The 21790-nt window shown below is 42.1% G+C and overlaps 1 protein-coding gene across 1 annotated transcript in view; it reads right to left on the bottom strand.

The window, feature by feature from the left end:
• The window catches only part of gabrb2 (gamma-aminobutyric acid type A receptor subunit beta2), a 98802-nt gene that overhangs the window by 10186 nt on the left and 66826 nt on the right, over positions 1 to 21790 (bottom strand). The window contains exon 5 of the mRNA XM_033029239.1: positions 2464 to 2546. Coding sequence (XP_032885130.1) covers positions 2464 to 2546 — 83 coding nt within the window. The remainder of the gene's footprint in view (positions 1 to 2463; positions 2547 to 21790) is intronic.

Below are 21790 nucleotides of genomic sequence, written 5' to 3'. Positions count from 1 at the left end.
CACATAGTCATGGCACCACTGAGATGAGAACCACTGGATTTCATTTTGCTTAACAATTGGAGAGTTGGAGCATCACTTTCCAGAACAGATGAATCCACATGACAATCTGGAACTACCAGATGGTCAGATCGTGCAACAGAAAGACAGTTTTAAACCATGCAGATGGGATAAGTAATTGGAAGGCATTCAACTTATTACAAAAAAACCACAAATGATGTTTCATGTTGCCATTCAAAAAGCTAAGATATTCCACTTCAGTATTAATGCTATGAACACAACTGCTTGATCTTGATTCATTTTATTCATTTTCCATTACAGAAATAGAAGCTGACCCACCATTAAAATACATAGAAATTTAACTGCTGAGGGTGTAATGTTGATATGTGAAAGTGTTGTTATAAAACTGATGACACATATGTTAACATACATTAAGATATGTTAATTTGTGTCCAGAAGTTCAAGATATTGTTTAAAATGTTTTGTGAATGGAGCAAGAATGGAGCATACTTTCTCAACACACATACACAGATGTATATGTCTGTGTGTGCATATATAAATGTTGCATGATGCTCCCAGCACAGGTATATGTGTCCAGTGGCATCAAACAGTGTGTACTGAACATCTGACTGCTTGAACAACTGTCCACTATTCACACAGAACCAAGTCTTCTCCACAAACGAGGCTTACTTTGGTAATGGTGAAGGGGAATTTGCCCAAGCAGTTCCCATCTAGCACTGAGAGGTAAATGTGTTGACACCCGATAAATTAAAATCCTACCTCTCACTGTAAATTGCCCTACGCTTTTCATCAAATCCCCACTCGATCACTGCACCAACTGTCCCATTGTGATTCAAACAACAACCCTCTGCCCACTCACAACTATACACAGGTGATTACAGTACTTTTCATGCCCCATCGGATTTCAAGATTCAGATTACCCTTGACAGATTCAGATTACCTTTAAATTCCTTAATCCCATCATCCAAATTCTCTACCATAACTTTTTTCCACACTGACTTGTACTACTTATTCTTCTATGAGCACAGGAAAGACGTTAGTGCCTATTAACCTTGCATAGTCTATTCTATTGCATATGAAACATTGGACTTTTTGCACAACAGAATTTTGTAGCAGAAAATCTCAGCATAAATGTGTTTACTGCAGCACATATGTTTATCATGGCTTTCTTGACACAAAGATTTCTCAACGTAACTATTCAATAGTTACAAACCAACAGTAGAGACGTCTTGTTTTAGTTAGATCTAATTGTCAGGGTTACTCAGGATTGAACCAGGGTCTCTGGAGCTGTGAGGCAGCAGCTCTACTGCTGCACCACTGTGCCACAGCAGTACAGACAGTTGTAACTACAGAGTGGGAGAGTCTGCAATCAAAAAATTAAGCCAAGTAAGAAACAAAAAAAGCAGCTGCACTGTTGATGCTTTACAAAAGCACCATCAGAAGGAGATAGAGAAGAAAATATTAGACAGTAATGATTGTCAATTTAAGCTATCCTAATATGACCGGGACAGTATAATTAGTAAGTCCGAAAGCTGGTGATTTTTCACTTTGGATTCAAAACTACCTTTTAAATTAATATGTAATAAGCTCAACAAAGAGGAACGTTCTGGATATGGTTTTCGGAGGTGGAAAGGGTATGAGTGGAAGAACCATTATGTGATCAAAGTTCTATGAGATTTATAAAGTAAGATTTATAAAGGTGACTAAATGTTGTCAGCTGAGCCAAGGTATTTTTATGAGGTTTGAATATGATTTAACAAAAGTGAACTGCAAACAACTAATTGAAGATAAATCAGGGTCAGAACAGTTTTGTCTGGAATACCCAGTATCTTCATTGCATTTATTGCTCAACTTTAGCTGTTTAGTAAATAAATGAATGGATTTCTACAGACACAATGGCTTCTTAAATAAATGCTCTGTTTTGAGCAATCTCGGGCATTTCACAATGAATCCAAAGATCCTGCTACGTTCACAGTTGTTAAACATTGCTTGGCTTTCCTTCTGGAAAAGTAAACAATAAATTTCCTACAGTGAAATACAATTATGTTTATCACACAAAGGATTGCTTGTGCATTTGCACTACTTTGACCTTCTGTCAGCATGGTGCTATTCATTGTTTGAAGCATTACAGTTTGCAGTTTGTTCTGGTGTCTGGTCTATTTTGAGCAGTTTAACAGCAACCTTGGGAAGGCAAGGAAGGTGACAGTTTTTTGTACATGTTTGTATGTTGAAGAAATTCAGCTACTTTAGTAGCGATAATTCAGGAATATATAATTCCAATTGGTGCTGTCAATCCTGTTTCTTATATTTTGTTTAAATATATTCTATTTCTTTTGGCTCCATTCTAGAAATATATATCTGAACACCTGGAAACATAGAGGTAATTGTCATAAAATTATAGCAATTCTAGCACATTTAAATGATATTAATGACCCAAATACTTACAGCTCTCTATTTCAAGAGTACAGTTCTGCTCATCAAGTGGGTATCTTCTCAAATCCATCATGCAAGCAGCTGTTGTGGTAATTCTGTGAAGAAAATGATGACTCAATAAGCAGTTGTACCATAAATGTTTCATTGGAAATTCTTAAGAATTGTTAAATATTTTAAGATTTTTTTTAGTGGGCAATAAATTCGTAAAGCTTTTTTTGTTCTTAGACCTTTATATTCAGTTACGTGAACAAATTATCAAAGCAGTGGGGCATCATTTTTCAGTTTAAATATCCACTGGTAAAGATGATTATTTTTTCATTGAATCTGTACGATTACCTAATATTGTTCATTTGCAGAGCTACTCAATTTTGAATTAGAAGACATTAACTTCAAGATTCAAGAGAGTTTATTGTCATGTGTCCCAGATAGGACAATGAAATTCTTGCTTTGCTTTAGAAAAACAGAATATAGTAGGCATAAATAAATACAGAATAGATCAGTGTGACCATATACTATTGAATATATATACACACACACATAAATAATCAGCTAAAATGTGCAATGGGGTATTAATGTTCAGAGTTTTGTTTGAGTTGAATTTAATAGCCTGATGGCTGTGGGGAAGCAGCTGTTCCTGAACTTGGATGTTGCAGATTTCAGGTTCCTGTACCTTCTACCTGAAGGTAGCGGGGAGATGAGTGAGTGGCCAGGATGGTGCGGATCCTTGATGATGCTGGCAGCCTTTTTGAGGCAGTGACTGCGATAGATCCCCTCGATGGTAGGGAGGTCAGAGCTGATGATGGACTGGGCAGTGTTTACAACTTTTTGCAGTCTTTTCCGCTCCAGGGCGCTCAAGTTGCCGAACCAAGCCACGATGCAACCGGTCAGGATGCTCTCTACTGTGCACCTGTAGAAGTTCGAGAGAGTCCTCCTTGACATACCGACTCTCCGTAATCCTCTCAGGAAGTAGAGGCGCTGATGTGCTTTCTTTATAATTGCATCAGTGTTCTCGGACCAGGAGAGATCTTCAGAGATATGCACGCCCAGGTATTGGAAGCTCTTGATCCTCTCCACCATCGACCCAATTATATATAAAGGGGACTATGGGTCCCCATCCTACCCCTTCCAAAGTCCACAATCAGTTCCTTGGTTTTGCTGCTGTTGAGAGCCAGGTTATTGTGCTGGCACCATTTGGTCAAACAGTCGATCTCACTTCTATACTCTGACTAGTCTCCATCTGTGATACGTCCCACAAGTGGTGTCGTCAGCAAACTTGTTGATGGAGTTCGCATTATGACCGGCTTCGCAGTCATAAGCATAGAGTGAGTACAGCAGGGGGCTGAGCATGCCTTGAGGTGCTCCCGTGCTAATTGTTATCGAGGCTGACACATTTCCACCAATACGGACAGACTGTGGTCTGTGAATGAGGAAGTCGAGTATCCAATTGCAGAGGAATGCGCAGAGACCCAGTTCTGAGAGTTTGGTAACCAGCTTGGAGGGGATGATTGGATTAAATGCCGAGCTATAGTCAATGAATAACAGCCTGACATATGAGTTTTTGTTGTCTAAGTGGTCCAGAGCAGAGTGCAGAGCCAGCGAGATCGCATCCACCGTTGATCTGTTGCGGCGGTAAACGAACTGCAGTGGGTCCAAGTTTTTGGCGAGGTAGGAGTTGATTTGCACCATGATCAACCTCTCAATGCACTTCATCACCACCGACGTTAGTGCCACTGATCGATAGTAATTGAGGCACGTCACCTTGCTCTTCTTGGGCACTGGTATAATTGATGCCCTTTTAAAGCAGATGGGAACCTCAGACCTCAGAAGTGAGAGGTTGAAAATGTCCGTAAAATACTCCAGCCAGTTGGTCCGCACAGGTTTTTAGAACACGACCGGGTATGCCATCAGGTCCAGGTGCTTTCCGAGGGTTCACCCCTCTGAAGGATTTTCTGATGTCGACCTCTGTGACCATGACCGAAATACCATCACAGCGAATGGGGGCTCGAGAAGGCACATCAGTGTTCTCCCTATCAAAGCGTGCGTAAAACGCATTGAGTTCGTCAGGGAGTGATGTTTTGCTGACGTGTGCTGCCTCCTGATTTCGCCTTGTACGAGGTGTTGCATTCAGGCCCCGCCACAGCTGCCGAACATCCGTCTCATCCTCCTGCTTGGAGCAGAGCTTATACTTCTAAGTATAATTCCTGACTTCTAAGTATAAACACCATTTAGAATTGCCCTCTTGAAGTACAACTCTTGAAGTTTGAATTTCCCCAGCACAATTCATGAACAATCGGGGACATTTGTTTCATGTTCTAGCTAACTATTGTTCTTCATTTCATTGCCTTGCTGTGCTGTCCAGAGAATTTGACTGCAATGTTTCCTGAAGCAGTAACGACACTTCAAGATTGGAAGGTTCTGGTGTCATGAAAGGCATTATTTATTTCTTCTTGGCACAATGGAAAACTTGCAAAACAAGGAGGCCAATCACTTCTTTGCATAGACTGGTGATCATACTCAACACTAATGGCGATTCACCAATTCATGCTACTCCTTCTCAGTTACCTGCTGGAAGCTTAATAACAGACATTTATGAGCAACACACAGATTAACTCAGGCAGCATCTGTGAAGCGAGTGTACAGGCGTGTTTTGGGTCAGGACCCTTCATCAGTCGGATTGCACTAGGAAGAAGAAGCTGGAAAGAAGAGAGTTGGGGGAAGGACGAAGTCTGGCAAGTGATAGGTGGGTAAACCCCTCCTCACCTATATCCACCTGTCACTTGCGAATCCTGAAGGTTGTCTGCCTGCCTGGGACCAGAGTTAAGGACCAGAGTCTTTTCTGGGCTGGGGAAAGAGAGTGGGAGAGGGAGGATCCAGTCGGCATTGAGAGTAACAGTAATAGTTGGACCAGAAATAAGGTGCTGTTGAGGGATTGTGAGCAGTTAGGGGGATTATTACCTGAAGTGCACACTTATTAGCAGAGGACAAATATATTTAGAAATGAAAAAGTATCACACCTTTTCAGGTGAGAAGATTGGTATGGGCGAAATGGGTTCCAATTCATGGGCACCGGCACGAGTACAGGGGAAGAAGGTTGGTTTCTTCTTGACTGTGCTGAAGTCAGTGTTGTGGAAAATTGTATAAATAGGTTGCAGACAGTGCTTTAGAATTATTGAGGGGAGATGGAGGGAGAGAGTTCTGTGAATGGAAGTTCAATAAATCAAAAGGAAAAGAGAGAAGTGGTATAGGATAGTGAGGAGGGGTGAAAATCAAGATATGAAAGAAAGGTGAAGAAAACATAAGCAAAATGTGCAGTAGAAAATGAATCCAAGGTAAATAAAAATTGTTAAATGTCAAAGCTTAAGCCTCTTTTTCTGAATTCATGTGACATTTGCTACTAGACACGCTGACAGGACAAATAGTGTCATAACTATAATCTAATAGCTTTTACAAAGATGCGGTTACAGGTTGACCAGAATTGATAATTCAATATCTCATATTATTCAATGCCTAAAAGATCAAGCAAAAGAGATAAATTACATATAGCAGTGTGGTCCATCAGGGCAGGCATCAGAGCAGTGTTGACATGTGATATAGATGCAGTGGATAATTATGTGGATTCAGTTTCACATAATAATTACTGGGGAAAGAATACACTAGAGGGAGATATCAAAAGGTATACTTGATGGCATATTGATTGATCAAACTAAAATGGCAAGGTGACCAGAGAAGAGGAATTTGTGGAGTGCGTCAGTGTTTTTTTTAGAATAATATGTTGCAGAAACACAGAGAAACAGGTTAGTTTACATTTGATTATGTGTAATAAGTTGGGAGTTTTAGAGATCTTGTAGTGAACTATCCCCTAGGAAATAGTAACCAATCTGTTCACAACAGTTTGAGGATGAACATTGTGGGTCTAAAAACCAGTAATTTCAGCTTAAATAAGGATGATTACAAATGTATGGAGATACTGTTGTCTAACTGAACTAGGTCGGCAAATGAGCAATGTCATATATACAAACAGTTTCATAATGCTCAGCAGAAATTCATCCAAAATAGACTTTGGTAAATATATCAAAGGCAGCTGCAAATAGCATGGAGGGACTTGTAACAAGCCTGATTACAAACAACAAAGTATTAGAACAAATATTGGGGCTAAAGGAAGACAAATCAGCAGGACCCTGTGATCTGCACCCAAATGTTTTAAAGGAAGGCACTGTGGAGATAGTGGAACCTCTTGTTGGAATACTTCAAAAAGCATCAAACTCCAAGAGGGAGGCATTAGAAACCATGGGATTGTTGAAAATTGAACACATCGGTTTCCAAATACTGTCCAGGAAAGAACACTGCTTCTTATCTGCCTTCTAACCCACCAATTTAGTTGATTCTAATGTTTCAATTCTGGCACAATATAGGGAAGTATAATGAATGCTGGCAATGCCAATGTCTTTCGTAACTCATAATAGTAATAAAAAAGTCACCTGATTAAATTATTGCCACGCAGTATCTGACAGTAAATCATCTATTTGATAAATTTTATGAGTGGTTAAATAGGAAATTCAAATTCTAATATTATGTCCACGATCCTGATTCCAAAATTATAAACACAAATTAAGAGATAGCTCATTTGAAAGGTATCATGCAACCTAACCAGTGATACTTTAAAGTTACCACTGTAGAGTGCACAAACAAAAACAAAATATGTGGGATACTACTTAAGATGCAGATATTCCCTCTGACTGTGTCCCAAATGAAATTTTGGCATCTTCTTAGCAAATGTGCTTTCCAAATCAATTAATTTTGGGATCTAGTTAAATCAGAGACGAACAGCAGCTTTTATAACAGCATGCTATTTCAGAGCAAAACACTTGTCACCTAGCTTACTATTCAGAATCTGTTTTTGCAGAAGGCTCCGCATTTACCTCTTACTCATCTGATGGACTGTAGAAAATAAACGTATATGATGCATACACCAAATCTGGCACGGCAATACTCATGAAGAAAAATATTATAGCACGAGATATCACCCCAGCCAAGATCTGATCATTATAAAACCACACAACACTACCATATCTGTACAATTTTTATCAGTTCAATAAGCCACAGTTGGCAAAACATCATACAAAAATCAATTAAGTTAACAAATAAAACTGCTAATCCTGAACACAAAGGTTTCTGTCCATCCGGCTTGTGTCCTCTGTTCTCTTCTTGATGACTGTGAATTGATTTGAATTGAATACTTTATTGTCACAGTGAAATTCTTTGCTTGCATACCCAAGGTATGCAAATAGTCGCCACGTAAAGGGCTCTTACAAAGTTACTATGTATCCCGTGCCAGGTCCTCCTTTGTTCTCCCCCCTCCACCCCTTATGGCGGTCCCCCCCACCCCAGGTCCTCCTTTGTTCCCGGCGGCACGTCCTCCGGCTCCCACGTAGCCCGTCTTCGACCGGCAGCACCCTCATCGACCGCCGCTCCAACCTCCTCCACGATCGCTGCCAGGTCCCCTCCTGACGCATCTGCAGCGCTGACCCAGGCCCCAGCTGCGGGGCTCCGTCAACCCAGGCTCTTTCGGCCATGGGCTTAGTCGATCGGCGAGGCTCTGGCCCGTGAGGCTTGGGCACCGACTCGCAGACCAAACTGTTTCCACTTTAAATAACTCAACCCTAAATGTTGCTTATTCGGGAAATTCAGTATCTTTCTATGGGAAATTCAGTATCTTTTACACCATCACTCTAGAGAAGAAGAAGCCACCTTAAGCCGGCTGCAGTAACTGCAGAATGCTACCAGAGAGCCCAGAGTACAGATTCCTGAAATGCCAGGAAGCATAAAAGATATGCTACATCTGCTGTGTCTAGGGCTTTGGAATAGCAGAAGGGATGCAAAAGCATTGTCTGTCTTATTTTCTGGAATGATTGAGTCTCGATCTCTGTCTCAACCCGAAATACTCCTATCTGAGTGGCGTCAAGGGCAATTAAAGACTCAGTTATTTGCTGTTACCTGCATCATCCAAATGAATACTATAAACAATTTGTTCCAGTTATTAATTGTACAATAACAAAAAAAAGTGAACATATTGATTGGACCATAATCATATTATAATAAATTAGTGTTTTGCAACATTGTGCTACACAGTCCATCATTTCCCCTATTACTACCGCTCAGCTTGTGCATGGTGTCCATAAGGCAGTGTTTTCAAGAGAAACTCCAGACAGTACGATGTCCCTGATAGCACTCCAGAAATAGACTTCTCTTCTACCAGCAAATATCGCTCTATCTACTATCTCAATTTCTCCTTCCAGGTGAAAGCCCACAGGCATAGGTAGGCCCTGCAGTTAGTGAAGTTGTGGAGCATGGAGCTAATGAAGAAATTGTATTTAATCCTCTGAGTAAGGTAATAGTGGTTGACCCTGGAACAGTGCAGATATAGGTCCTCCTCAGGTTATGGCACTGTTGTGTTTGTAACACACTGGTCTGCCAAATGCTCCTTCGTACGTACGAGCTGTACCTAAGTAGAATATTCAATATTAGGAAGGACCTGCATGTGCCTGTGGATATTTGGCAATCAAATAGCATGCTCCAACAAGTGTCAAATCATTTGCAATATTATAAAAGCATTCTGCTGCATTAGCTCAAGTAGGAAGAGGTCAAATACCATGGGGGTGATAACTCACAGCAAGCAAAGTTAAATGTAGAGTTTATGTGGTGAAGTAATCAAAACACTGTCATTTACACAAGCTATCAAATAATATAAAATCCTTGAGCTCCCCAAATGTTTGGCAATGAGCGACTGGATTTCTCTCTCATTGTAATAAGCCAGTTAGACATTCACAGTGTAAACCTCTCCCTGGTCCCGTCCGGTTGAAGGTATAGAAGCTTGAAAGCGCAAAGCGCCTAACTCAGGAACAGCATCCATAGATGCTGCTGCACCCGCTGAGTTTCCCCAGCAATTTTGTGTACCTTCGATATTCCAGCATCTGCAGTTCCCTTTTGAACACAACAGCTTCTTTCTCCCTGTTATCAGGGTTCTGAACGGCCCTTGCATAAGTTAGGGTACTTCTAATTCCTGCTATCAAGATTCTGAACAATCCTTCCATAAGTTAGGTTACTATCCGATTCACCTAAGACATTGGACTTTGTCTATGTAAATGATGCATTGCAATGCTGAGAACTATATTCTCAATGGCAAATAGCAAATAACAATGGCAAAGATTTAAAGATCACATGGATGAACTCCAAAAGATGTTCATCTCTGTCTGGCGATAAAATATAACGGGGAAGGCGGCTCAACCGTGGCTAACGAGGGAAATTAAGGATAGTGTTAAATCCAAGCAAGAGGCATATAAATTGGCCAGAGGAAGCAGCAAACTGGAGGACTGGGAGAAATTTAGAATTCAACAGAGGAGGATAAAGGGGTTAATTAAGAGGGGAAAAAAGAGCATGAAAGAAGGCTTGCAGGGAATATAAAAACTGACTGTAAAAGTTTCTTTAGATATGTAAAAAGGAAAAGATTAATGAAGACAAATGTAGGTCCCTTACAATCAGAGACAGGTGAATTTCTAATGGGAAACAAGGAAATGACAGAACAGTTAAACAAGTACTTTAGTTCTGTATTCACTAAGGAACACACAAACAATCTCCCAGAAATACTAGGGGACCGAGGATCTAGTGGGAGGGAGGAACTGAAGGGAATCCACATTAGTCAGGAAATGCTGTTCGGTAAACTGTTGGAACTGAACGCAGATAAATCCCTAGGGCCTGATGGTCTGCATCCCAGAGTACTCAAGAAGATGGCCCTAGAAATCGTGGATGCATTGGTGATAAATTTCCAATATTCTATAAAATCTGAATCAGTTCCTGTGGACTGGAGGGTAGCTAATGTAACTACACTTTTTAAGAGAAGGAGAGAGAAAACGGGGAATTATAGACCAGTTATCCTTACTTCGGTAGTGTGGAAGATGCTTGAGTCGATTATTAAAGATGTCATAGCAGCGCATTTGGAAAGCAGTGACAGGATCAGTCAAAGTCAACATGGATTTATGAAGGGGAAATCATGCTTGACTAATCTTCGTAATTTTTTGAGGATGTAACAAGTAGAATGGATAAGGGAGAGCCAGTGGATTGTAGTGTATCTGGACTTTTAAAAAATCTTTGACAAGGTCCCACACAAGAAATTAGTGTGCAAAATTTGAACGCATGGTATTGGCGGTAGAGTATCAACATGGATAGAGAACTGGTTGGCAGACAGGAAGCAAAGAGTAGGAATTTGCGGGTTCTTTTCAGAATGGCAGGCAGTGACTAGAGGGGTGCCGCAAGGCTCGGTGCCGGGACCCCAGTTATTTACAATATATATTAACGATTTAGACGAGGGAATTAAACATAACATCTCCAAGTTTGCAGATGACACAAAGCTGGGTGGCAGTGTGAGCTGTGAGGAGGATGCTATGAGGCTGCAGGGTGACTTGGATAGGTTGGGTCAGTGGGCTGATGCATGGCAGATGCAGTTTAATGTGGATAAATGTGAGGTTATCCACTTTAGTGGCAAGAACAGGAAGGCAGATTATTATCTGAATGGTGTCAGGTTAGGAAAAGGGGAGGTACAACGAGACCTGGGTGTGCTTGTACATCAGTCACTGAAAGTAAGCAAGCAGGTACAGCAGGCAGTGAAAGGTAATGGCATGTTGGCCTTCATTGCGAGATGATTTGAGTTCAGGAGCAAGAGGGTCCTACTGCAGTTGTACGGGGCCCTTTTGAGTCCGCATCTTGTGTGCAATTTTGGTCTCCTAATTTAAGGACTTTATTGCTATTGATGAAGTGCAGCGTAGGTTCACCAGGTTAATTCGCAGGATGGCGGGACTGACATATGATCAAAGATGGGTCAACTGGGTTTGTATTCACTGGAATTTAGAAGGATGAGAGGGAATCTTATAGAAACAAATATAACTCTTCAATGATTGGACAGGCTAGATGCACGAAAAATATTCCCGATGTTGGGTGAGTCCAGAACCAGGAGTTACAGTTTAAGAATAAGGGGTAAGCCATTTAGGACTGAGATGAGGAAAAACATTTTCACCCAGAGAGTTGTGAATCTGTGGAATTATCTGTCACAGAAGGCAGTGGAGGCCAATTCACTGGATGTTTTCAAGAGAGTTAGATTTAGCTGTTGGGGCTAAAGGGATCAAAGGATGTGGGGAAAAAGCAGGAACGGGGTACTGATTTTAGATGATCAGCCATGGTTATGGTGAATGGCGGTGCTGGCTCGAAGGGCCGAATGGCCTACTCCTGCACCTATTTTTCTATGTTTCTATTCTGCACTCTGTATCTTCCCCCTTTGCTCTACCTATTGTACTCGAGTTTGACTTGATTGTATTCATATATAGTATATCTGATATGACCTAAAGTGGATGAATGTGACCTAATTCCAGCTACTAACTCTCCAAATGGGAATTGCCAAAAAGCATCTGTGCTCATTCTTTGTCTAATATCATACTATATCCAGGTCATTTTATTTAAAAAATGGGCAATTTATGCAAAATGGCACATATTACATCTAAAATTCAATTCTAGCTGTAAAATCACAGCAATACATGACTCGATTACCTGCCTATACTTTTTTTGAGTCACTAGTGGTTCCCATGACAACTGCTTAAAGCCAGGATGAGTATCTTGTGTGCACGTTGTCCTCTAATTGAACAACTGTAGTGGCTGGGTAGAATTTAAATAATGATTGACATGAAGTGCTCCTCACTCCCTAGAATAAATCATGTAAACAGGTAAGTTATAAGATCAAAAAAAATCACAGGTGAGGTAAAGAAACAAATGTTGCCAGCTACAAAGACCAAGATGTTTTGTACCACCGTGTCTGATCTGAGGCTGGTAAACCATTTCACCCCTCAAACGTCACATGTCCATCCTGTTTAATTACAATAAACAACTTGTTTCCCTTCAGTTTTATAAAGAATTGGAGACCCATAACATTGTTGAATGTAGACTACAAGATCCTGTCTAAGGCCATCGCCAACCGGGTCAAGTCTGCTCTGGGACGGGTGATCCACCCGGACCAAACCTGTGCTGTACCTGGCAGGAAAATCTCAGACAGCCTAGCGCTGCTGAGAGATACCATCGCCTACGTGCAGGACAGACGGGTGGATGCCTGCCTAGTCAGCTTGGACCAGGAGAAGGCCTTCGACAGGATATCGCACACGTACATGAGGGACGTGCTCTCCAAAATGGGTTTTGGGGAGGGAATCCGAAATTGGATCAAACTGCTCTACACCAATATCCGTAGTGCAGTCCAAATCAATGGGTGGGAATCAGACAGTTTCCCTGTAAGGTCTGGAGTCAGGCAGGGTTGCCCTCTTTCTCCTGTCTTGTTTGTCTGCTGTATTGAACCTTTTGCCGAGTCCATCAGGAAGGATGCGAGCATAAGAGGAGTGACATTGCCAGGCAGTGGGGGCATTCAGGTCAAGACCTCCCTGTACATGGACGATGTCGCCGTCTTCTGCTCGGATCCAAGGTCGGTCCGCAGATTGATCAGCATCTGTGACCAGTTTGAGTCGGCCACGGGAGCCAGGGTGAACCGCAGGAAGAGCGAGGCCATGCTCTTTGGCAACTGGCCCGACCGATCTTCCATCCCCTTCACCATCAAGCCTGACTTCTTGAAGGTGCTGGGGATCTGGTTCGGGGGGGCTGAGTCGAGTAACAAAAATTGGCTGGAGCGGATAGCCAAGGTGGGGAGGAAGCTGGAGCTGTGGAAGCAACGCTCCCTCTCCATAACCGGGAAAAATTTGGTCATCAGGTGTGAGGTGCTCTCGGGTCTGCTGTACTTGGCACAAGTGTGGCCTGTCCCTCCCTCCTACGCCACGGGGATCACCCGGGCCGTCTTCCAGTTCATCTGGGGGTCGAGGATGGACCGGGTACGACGGGTCACCATGTACAAGTCGGCAGACAACGGGGGTAAAAGCGTGCCCAACGTCGCCCTCATCCTGATGGCCACCTTTGTGTGTGGCTGCATCAGGCGGAGTGTAGAGCCAAGGCACGTGGGCACTAAGTGCCACTACCTGCTGAGGTTCTACCTGTCCCCGGTGTTGCGAAGGATGGGCCTGGCGCAGATGCCACGCAATGTACCAGTCAGCTGGACATTGCCGCCCCATCTGACGTCTGTTGACAGGTTCTTCCGGACCAACACCTTTGACCACAAGTCCATCGGGCAGTGGTCAGCACGGAATGTCCTGCAGGCACTGCAGGGAAAGGACTCGATGGATCCGGTGGCGTGGTTCCCAGAGCAGACTGCCCAGCTTGTCTGGCAAAATGCCTCATCGCCAGAACTGACCAACAAGCACCAAGACCTGGCTTGGCTGGCGGTGAGGGGAGCCCTCTCAGTTAGATCCTTCCTGCACCGTCGGAACCTCACTACCAGCACACGCTGCCCCCGGGACGGTTGCTATGGAGAGGAGACGGTTGCCCACCTCTTTGCAGAGTGTGGATTTGCAAAACGAGTCTGGAGAGGTATGAAAGGGTCCCTGGAACGATTTATCCCGAACAGCTCCGTCACAGAGGACTCTGTGATTTACGGACTGTTCCCAGGGACACATTCAGAGACTGACATCGAGTGCTGCTGGAGGGTCATCAACTCGGTGAAAGACGCTCTTTGGTCTGCCCGAGCGTTGCTCACCACCCAGCAGAGCGAGATGTCCGTCAGGGAATGTTGCCGACTGGCCCACTGCAGACTGCAAGAGTACGTGCTAAGGGACTCGCTGAAGCTTGGTGCAGCCAACGCCAAGGCTCGGTGGGGGAGGGCCACAGTCTAGGGTCCTTCCGCTGCTGGACATGGGGGGCACAGTATGGTGGAGACGCCCCTCAAATTAAATTAAGGGAAGGTATCCCACACCAGAGGGCCACATGAGTGGCACGGGTGGGGGACATTTTTTGTGGAACTTGAAATGTCAGATGGAAATTTTCGCACTGTGTACACATTGTATATATTTATTACTTGAACAGGGGCCACAGAGTGGCACTGGTGGGGGACTGTTTGGTGAAATTTGACAAATGTAAAAAAATTGTACTGGAAAAAGTTTGTATAGTCTCCGAAAATGTCGGATGAATTTTGTTTGAATGGTTCAGAAATTGTATATATTTACCAATTGAATAAAGTATATTTTGAAATTTAAAAAAAAAAAAAAAAAAAAAAAAAAAAAAAAATTTTTTTGTTATTCCATGATCTTTGAAAAATATTAAAATCTTATATGTGAATAGACTAAGTGAAGATAGACACAAAAAGCTGGGGTAACGGGTCAGGCAGCATCTCTGGAGGAAAGGGACAAGTGATGTTTTGGGTCGAGAAATGTCACCTATTCCTTTTCTCCAGAGATGCTGCCTGATCTGCTGAATTACTCCAGCTTTTGTGTCTATCTTCGGTTTAAATCAGCATCTCCAGTTTCTTCCTGTACAAACTAAGTCCTTGTTATCAGACGACGACTTCCTTTCTACAGACTTGTACTTGCAAGGACACCCATCTACTAGTGTGGTGTTTGGCAAATCTCATTTGTCATGGGAAAGATTATACTTGATGTCTTGTGTTGACAGGTCGTGAAATATTAATTGCAGTGCACAGTCGGAGCTGGGATCCACAGTTCTTGTCTGCTTCAGCTTGTTGCAGCTATAAAAAAGTTGACTGGTTTATGTCATTACAGCCTCAGTCGCATTGTCAGAACACCTAGTGGTAGGTGGACTTTTTGTTATCCATGGGAATTATATCCCACATCAATTATAAGGTCTTAGCATACTGCAAATATTACTCAAGGTCAAGTTAGTATTGTGTAGTATAATATCTTTAACCTATACAGCTCTATGTGGTTACCCCTTTCTCTCCCATTTAGATGTCAAAGACCTGGAATTATTCATTTTAAAAAGTATATATTTTGGACTTATAATGAACATACTGTATCAATTGACATATATCCCATGGAATAGGTCATTTCTACATAGTTTGTATGATAGTGGGACTCACGAGCTAGTTAGCCAATACTGCTGGCTATTTGTTATCTTGTACCAAAATGAAAAGCAACAATGCTGAAGTTCTCAAATCCCATGATTTAATTTCTTTGCATCCCAAAATGATGATATTATTATTAGCAGATATCTCTTACCAGTATCAATAGAGATAGGCATAGCAACCTTAAAGACTTAAAAAAAGACAAGGAAATGCAGATGTTGGAATCTTGAGCAAAGCACAAAGTGCTGGAGTACTCAGTACAAAGTATTCAGGCAGCATCTCTGGAGGGAATGGATAGGCGGTGTTTCAAGTCAGGACACTTCTTCAGACAAAAGGTCCCAACCTGAAGTGCTGACTTTAAATAAACACTGCCAGAGTTAAAACAATAGACAATAGACAATAGGTGCAGGAGTAGGCCATTCGGCCCTTCGAGCCAGCATCGCCATTCAATGTGATCATGGCTGATCATCCCCAATCAGTACTCCGTTCCTGCCTTCTCCCCATATCCCTTGACTCTGCTATCTTTAAGAGCCCTATCTAGCTCTCTCTTGAAAGTATCCAGAGAACCGGCCTCCACCGCCCTCTGAGGCAGAGAATTCCACAGACTCACAACTTTCTGTGAGAAAAAGTGTTTCCTCGTCTCCGTTCTAAATGGCTTACCCCTTATTCTTAAACTGTGGCCCCTGGTTCTGGACTCCTCCAAATGTATTTTTTTGGCTTTCCAAAGGTTTGGCATACATGAGAGCAGTAAGACTGTGGGAATATTGTTGCTCAAACTGAGTTTTTGATGACTATATGAGGAGTTAATCAAAGATGTTTGAAATTTTATTATGAGATTGACAGCAATACAGGAGAAACACGTATAAATGTGATGCACTTAAAACAATGTTACATGTTCAAAGAATGATGTCAGAAAACTCTCAGTCAGAATGTGCTTCAGCAAGGTAAAATTAGGGGTATTGTGGCAGCTACTGTGATCAAGAATATCAGAGTGGACAGCTTTGCCTGAGGCTCTGAAAATTATCACCATACTTATCTTTTATTCTGCAGGTTTCAATTTCATGCATTTACAGAGGACCTGTTAAATATTACACAAGGTGCTGTCTGAGCATGAATTCATCAGGTATTTGATACTTTTCAGCAGAGGAAGATCATTTAAATTGGCACCACATCAAAGCAGCATGGCAAAAGCGCAAACCAGTTTTATCACATTGCCGAGCTTCTGAAACAGAAACAGTTTCTACCACCACCTCATTTATTAATGGGGCTCTGTATCTAATTATACACAATTTTAACTTTCAAAGTCTTTCGATGAATTAAATAAAGATTCTGTAGCCTAGTCTCATCCACATAAACTAATGATGGGTAATTAAATAACAGGATGGCATCCTCTTTGAAAATCCCAGTTTTCATTGGCAACAGAGCCTAAACTGTGAGTGTAAAAGCATTTTTCCGTCAAAGTGCAGCCAGTCCCACCTCAAACTGCTCCTGAGGTCACCAAACATCAGAAAATTCAGTTTTCGGATAATTCTATGCACTGCACATGATATCATGAAAACTGACTGCACTGATTAAGATAAAACTTGTGGCCCCTTATAATATAGCAGTGCTGAACAGCCATGCTCCATAACGAACAACACCTCATGCTAAATAATCTTAGCATATAAGCACCAAACAATATGGAAAAAGACACAGGTAAACCTGTCTATAAAAATATCTAATACCACCAATCAATTTCCAATTTGCAAATTGATGGGAAATGTTTACAGTAGTTCACATGGGCATTTTAACCAATGCAAATCAAAGCAGAAGCTGGAAATGTAAATGGGACTTACTTTGCTCTGGATACTCCTTCCAGCGGAAACATATTAACAATGTCAATGTTGTGAAATCCTCTCAGAATCTTGTATTTCAGTAAGACCAACTCTTATTCTTATGCACTCATGGGTATATAGATTCAATTACCATAACATTTCCTCAAGGGACAACCCTTTTCTTCCAAAAACAAATCTAAAGAACCTTCTCTATAATAGTTCCACAGTAAGCATCTCCTTCCCAATTATGGAAGACCAAAACTGTACTATGACCTTGACTCAAAACTGCCAAGTGGACCGACCATCTGTTTCCTCTTGAGATTTCCATCATCACATGCATCATCACATTCACTCTTCATATCTAGAGACGGGGTGGAGAACTGGATTTCACAAAGATGAAGAGATTAGAAAACATCTTAAGAGTCAATCCGAAGACGACTTCCGGCTGGGTTGCACCTCAAACCAGGTCATTCTATTCCGACACAATAACAATGGAATGTTCTCAGCATACAGACAAATTGTCCAGGTATGATCTGGCCACATAACAGATAAATGTCATCTGGCTAATTTCCATCTCAATCTCAATCATCAGTATTGTCAACTTAGATATTAAGCTAGACGTACCTGTCAATAAGATGATCACATTGCCCAGTGATTATTAAGGAGCACCAAGGGTGAAACCACTCGAATGGATGGAGTCACAAGTTGTATGAAAAAGTTAATTAAGTTTGATGGTTGTTGGAGGTTAATCACCTCAGTCCTCGACATCAAAGCAGGGGGATCTTCAAGACAGAGTCCTAACCTAAAACGTCCACATCAATTGCAACAAAAATCTTCCTACCAAGGTCAGAAGAGTTGAGAGTTTCATTTGCAATTCCTCAGAAAAGTACATAGCCAGTGCCTCCATTCAGAAAAATCAGGAAGACATTAAGGTATTCTCTGATAATTTACAACAAACATTCATGCCACAAAAACAATGATCATCACCAACATGAGTTTCTAATGACCTACCCTTGACATTCAATGGTATCACTGAACCATCACCATCAACATTCCTGGGAACACCTCTGATCTGAAACACAACTGGTTGAGCAGCTACATAAAAAGTGTGGGTACAAGAGCAGGGCAGAGGCTGGGAATGCTGCAACGAGTGGCTCACTTCCTGACATCTGAAAGCCTTTCCACTATCTACATGACACAAAGTAAGAAGATGATGAAACACTCTCCACTTGCCTGGATAGTTGCAGCTCTTTGAGCATGCATGAAGCTCGGTACTATCCAGAACTAATGAGCTAATGTGATTTGAACCCCATCCAGCACTCCAAAGATTAATTCCTGTTACTCACTACAAACTGGCACTGGTTCAATGCATGCGTGTACCTTGTACAAAATGCACTGAGGTTACTTCCCTCAGCTACTCTGAGAACATTATCTTATTAATTCAAGGGATGTGGGTTTTGCAGGCTGAGCCAGCATTTAATTGCCCTCTGAAGAAGGGCCCCAACCTATCCATCGCCTATCCATGTCCTCTGGAGATATTACCTGACCCACTGAGTTAATTAATCAATTAATCAATCAGATTTATTCATCACATACACAATAAAGTGCAGTGAAATTACTTGCCAGCAGCGGTACAATAAAAAAGAACACACAATATACAATAAAAGATTTACCACAGACATCCACCATTCTTCACTGTGGTGGAGGGCACAAAGTACAGTCAGTCCTCCTCCGTTGTTCCCCCTTGGTCGGGGCCATAAACCTCCGCAGTCGCCGCTGCGGGCGGCCAGATGTACAGGCCCTCTCGTCGGGACGGTAAGTCCCGAATCGGTGCTTCCCTACCGTGGACTGCGTCTTCAGGATGATGTAGGCTGCAGGCCAGCGGTCAGAGCTCTTATCCAGGGATCCCCGGCGAGGGATCCTGCTCCAGATGGTAAGTCCCCGCTGCGCCCGCGGCTAGAAGCTCCGCAGACCGTGGCTTCAAGATGATGTAGGCAGCGGGCCGGCGGTCGGAGCTCTTCTCCTCCGGGGATTCCCAACGATGGATCCCAGGCTCCGGACGCCATGCCTGCTGCTAGAAGCTCCGCAGACCGCGGCTTCAGGCTGTAACAGTCCGCGGGCCAGCAGGGCTACCTTCTGGCGACTCCGGCAAGGGTCTGCTCGCTCCGTGATGAAAAAAGTTCACCCTGTGCCCGCTGCTGAAGCTCTGGGCTCAACTCCGTGGAGGAGACGACCGAAAGCGGTTCCCCCCTTACCCCCCTTCACCACTCCCCACACAAGACATACCGAGAGACACTAAAACAAACATTTGGACATACTAAAATACCCCCCAAAAAGTAGAAATGACTAACACGCTGCTGGAGGGCAGCCTTCTTGCAGCGCCCCCCACCGACCCTTTACTCCGGCACTTTGTATTTTGCTCAAGATTCCAGCATCAACTGTTCCTTGCGTCTCCATTTAATTGCTCATCCCTAATTAGCCTTGAGAAAGTGGTGATGAGCAGACTTCCTTGAATGATGTGCTACCTCTGATGAGCCACCCAGGAATAAGTTAAGAACATTTGAAAAGGGATCTGCATGTCTAATAGATATATGAATTACATTGCATGATAAGATTTATAATTTAGGCAATTTAGATGTGAACATATGCAGTGGTCTCATTTGCTTTTGTCTCACAAAGTCTTAAAATTGTTCCTTGGGAGAAGGGCTTGTCACGGGATAATTGAATCACTGTAAAATCATGATCTAGAAAATCAATGCAATAAATGCCATTTTTGATTTTTTACAGAACTAGGTCATTTTGCATGACTTCTGTAATTCCACGCAGTACTTCCAGTCATGGGTCACTCTTGTGCCTTGGACATCATTTCAATGTCAGGTGCACAGAATGAAATTATTCTCTAGGCAATACTCATTTTGGAACATTGTAGGGGAACTTAGAACTTTTTGTAAGACCCATATTAAAACTCCCATGACAATGGAAAACTCAATTGAACCTTAAAGAATTGTACATGGTACAATGTACAATCTTTTTATGTACATTGAAGTGTAATATAGATCATGGATTAAAAATCTATCCGATCAATAATTAAGTTAAAACATCGTGGAATCAAATTCATTCATGAAAATAGCCCTATATTTTATAATACATTGTGGTTTATGCTCACCAACAATTTCAGTGCTAGAAAGTAGAACAAGTTCTACATGTAGTCAACACAGAGTAAACCAAGAGGAACACGGAATGAATTAAAAAGTAATAAAAAAATAATTATGGTTCATTACTTTAAAATTCCTTCACTGTCAGAAATTACAGAAATTAGATAATATAGTGTTCCCTGTGAACTAAAAATTAAATCAAAATGTATGTACATCTGGCTTCTTTTGTCATTATCCCAAAATAAAAAGCAGTGCAATCTGGATATAATTAGTTCTTATATTTGATTATGCTTGGTTAGCTAGAATTGCCTTTTTTTCCGTAATGATATGCCAAGTTGGGTCTCCCCAAAGAGGTTGTGATATTGACTGCAAATGAGTGTGCAACAGTTCTAATGTGGTTTCCACCACAAACAATTGTATTAAATTACTACATGTGCTCCCCAAGGGAAGAGTAATGAATTCTGCTGCTGTCAGTTTAACTGCACAACAATCACAACCCTTAAAGGCAGGCTTCTGATGGCAACATTGGGAGGATGGAGAGACTGCAAGGTAGAGAGAGAAAAACTAATACATAAACATAAAACATAAACATAATGACAAGAGATAGCCTACGAGGACCACCATACGAGAGAAAGCTGCCTTCCTGGATTGACTTCTAAGTACAATGGAGTATTGCCACATCATGTATAGCCATTAAAAAGACTGCAGTCATAGTATCATAGAGAATGGAAATAGGCCACTCTGCCCACTAGATCCACACTTTACAGTTCCAGTTTTATCTTCCAATTTGAAGGACGTGGAGAACAAAATAAAACCAGCATTTACATAAATTCAATTTTTTTATTTCTCCCATAATTCCATTCAAGTTCTTTCTCATTCCACCATCACCAGGGACGATTTATTACAGCCAATTAACCTACCAAGCTGCACATCTTTGGGATGTGAGAGCCTCCTGAGAAACCCACAAGTTTATAGAAGATCCTTCATTACAGTGTTTGACTTTTCACTTCTCTGACATGATGCTGTTCTGCAGTTGAGCACTCAGCTCCATGACTCCGAACCAAAACCTTTCAAGCAACATATGTTTGCCATGGATGTAATAGCAAACCGGAGCTTCCTCGTGCCACAGCAACGACCTTGTTTTTCTTCCCATCTTTACTATATGAATGAACTGCTTATTGATTATGTACTACTAGTTATCCTATATTGGTGTTACATTATCACCAGTTACAGTCATAGAATCATGGAGTCATACAGCGTGGAAGCAGGCCCTTCGGCCCAACTTGCCCACACTGACCAACATGTCCCATCTTCACTAGTCCCACCTGCCTGCGTTTGGCCCAAATACCTCTAAACCTGTCCTATCCATGTGCCAGTCCAAT

Source organism: Amblyraja radiata, chromosome 11 (genome assembly GCF_010909765.2).
Source record: "Amblyraja radiata isolate CabotCenter1 chromosome 11, sAmbRad1.1.pri, whole genome shotgun sequence".
NCBI classification, from domain to species: domain Eukaryota; kingdom Metazoa; phylum Chordata; class Chondrichthyes; order Rajiformes; family Rajidae; genus Amblyraja; species Amblyraja radiata.
The sequence above is the reverse complement of the archived record's forward strand: the minus strand, read 5'-3'. Positions and strand labels throughout refer to the sequence as shown.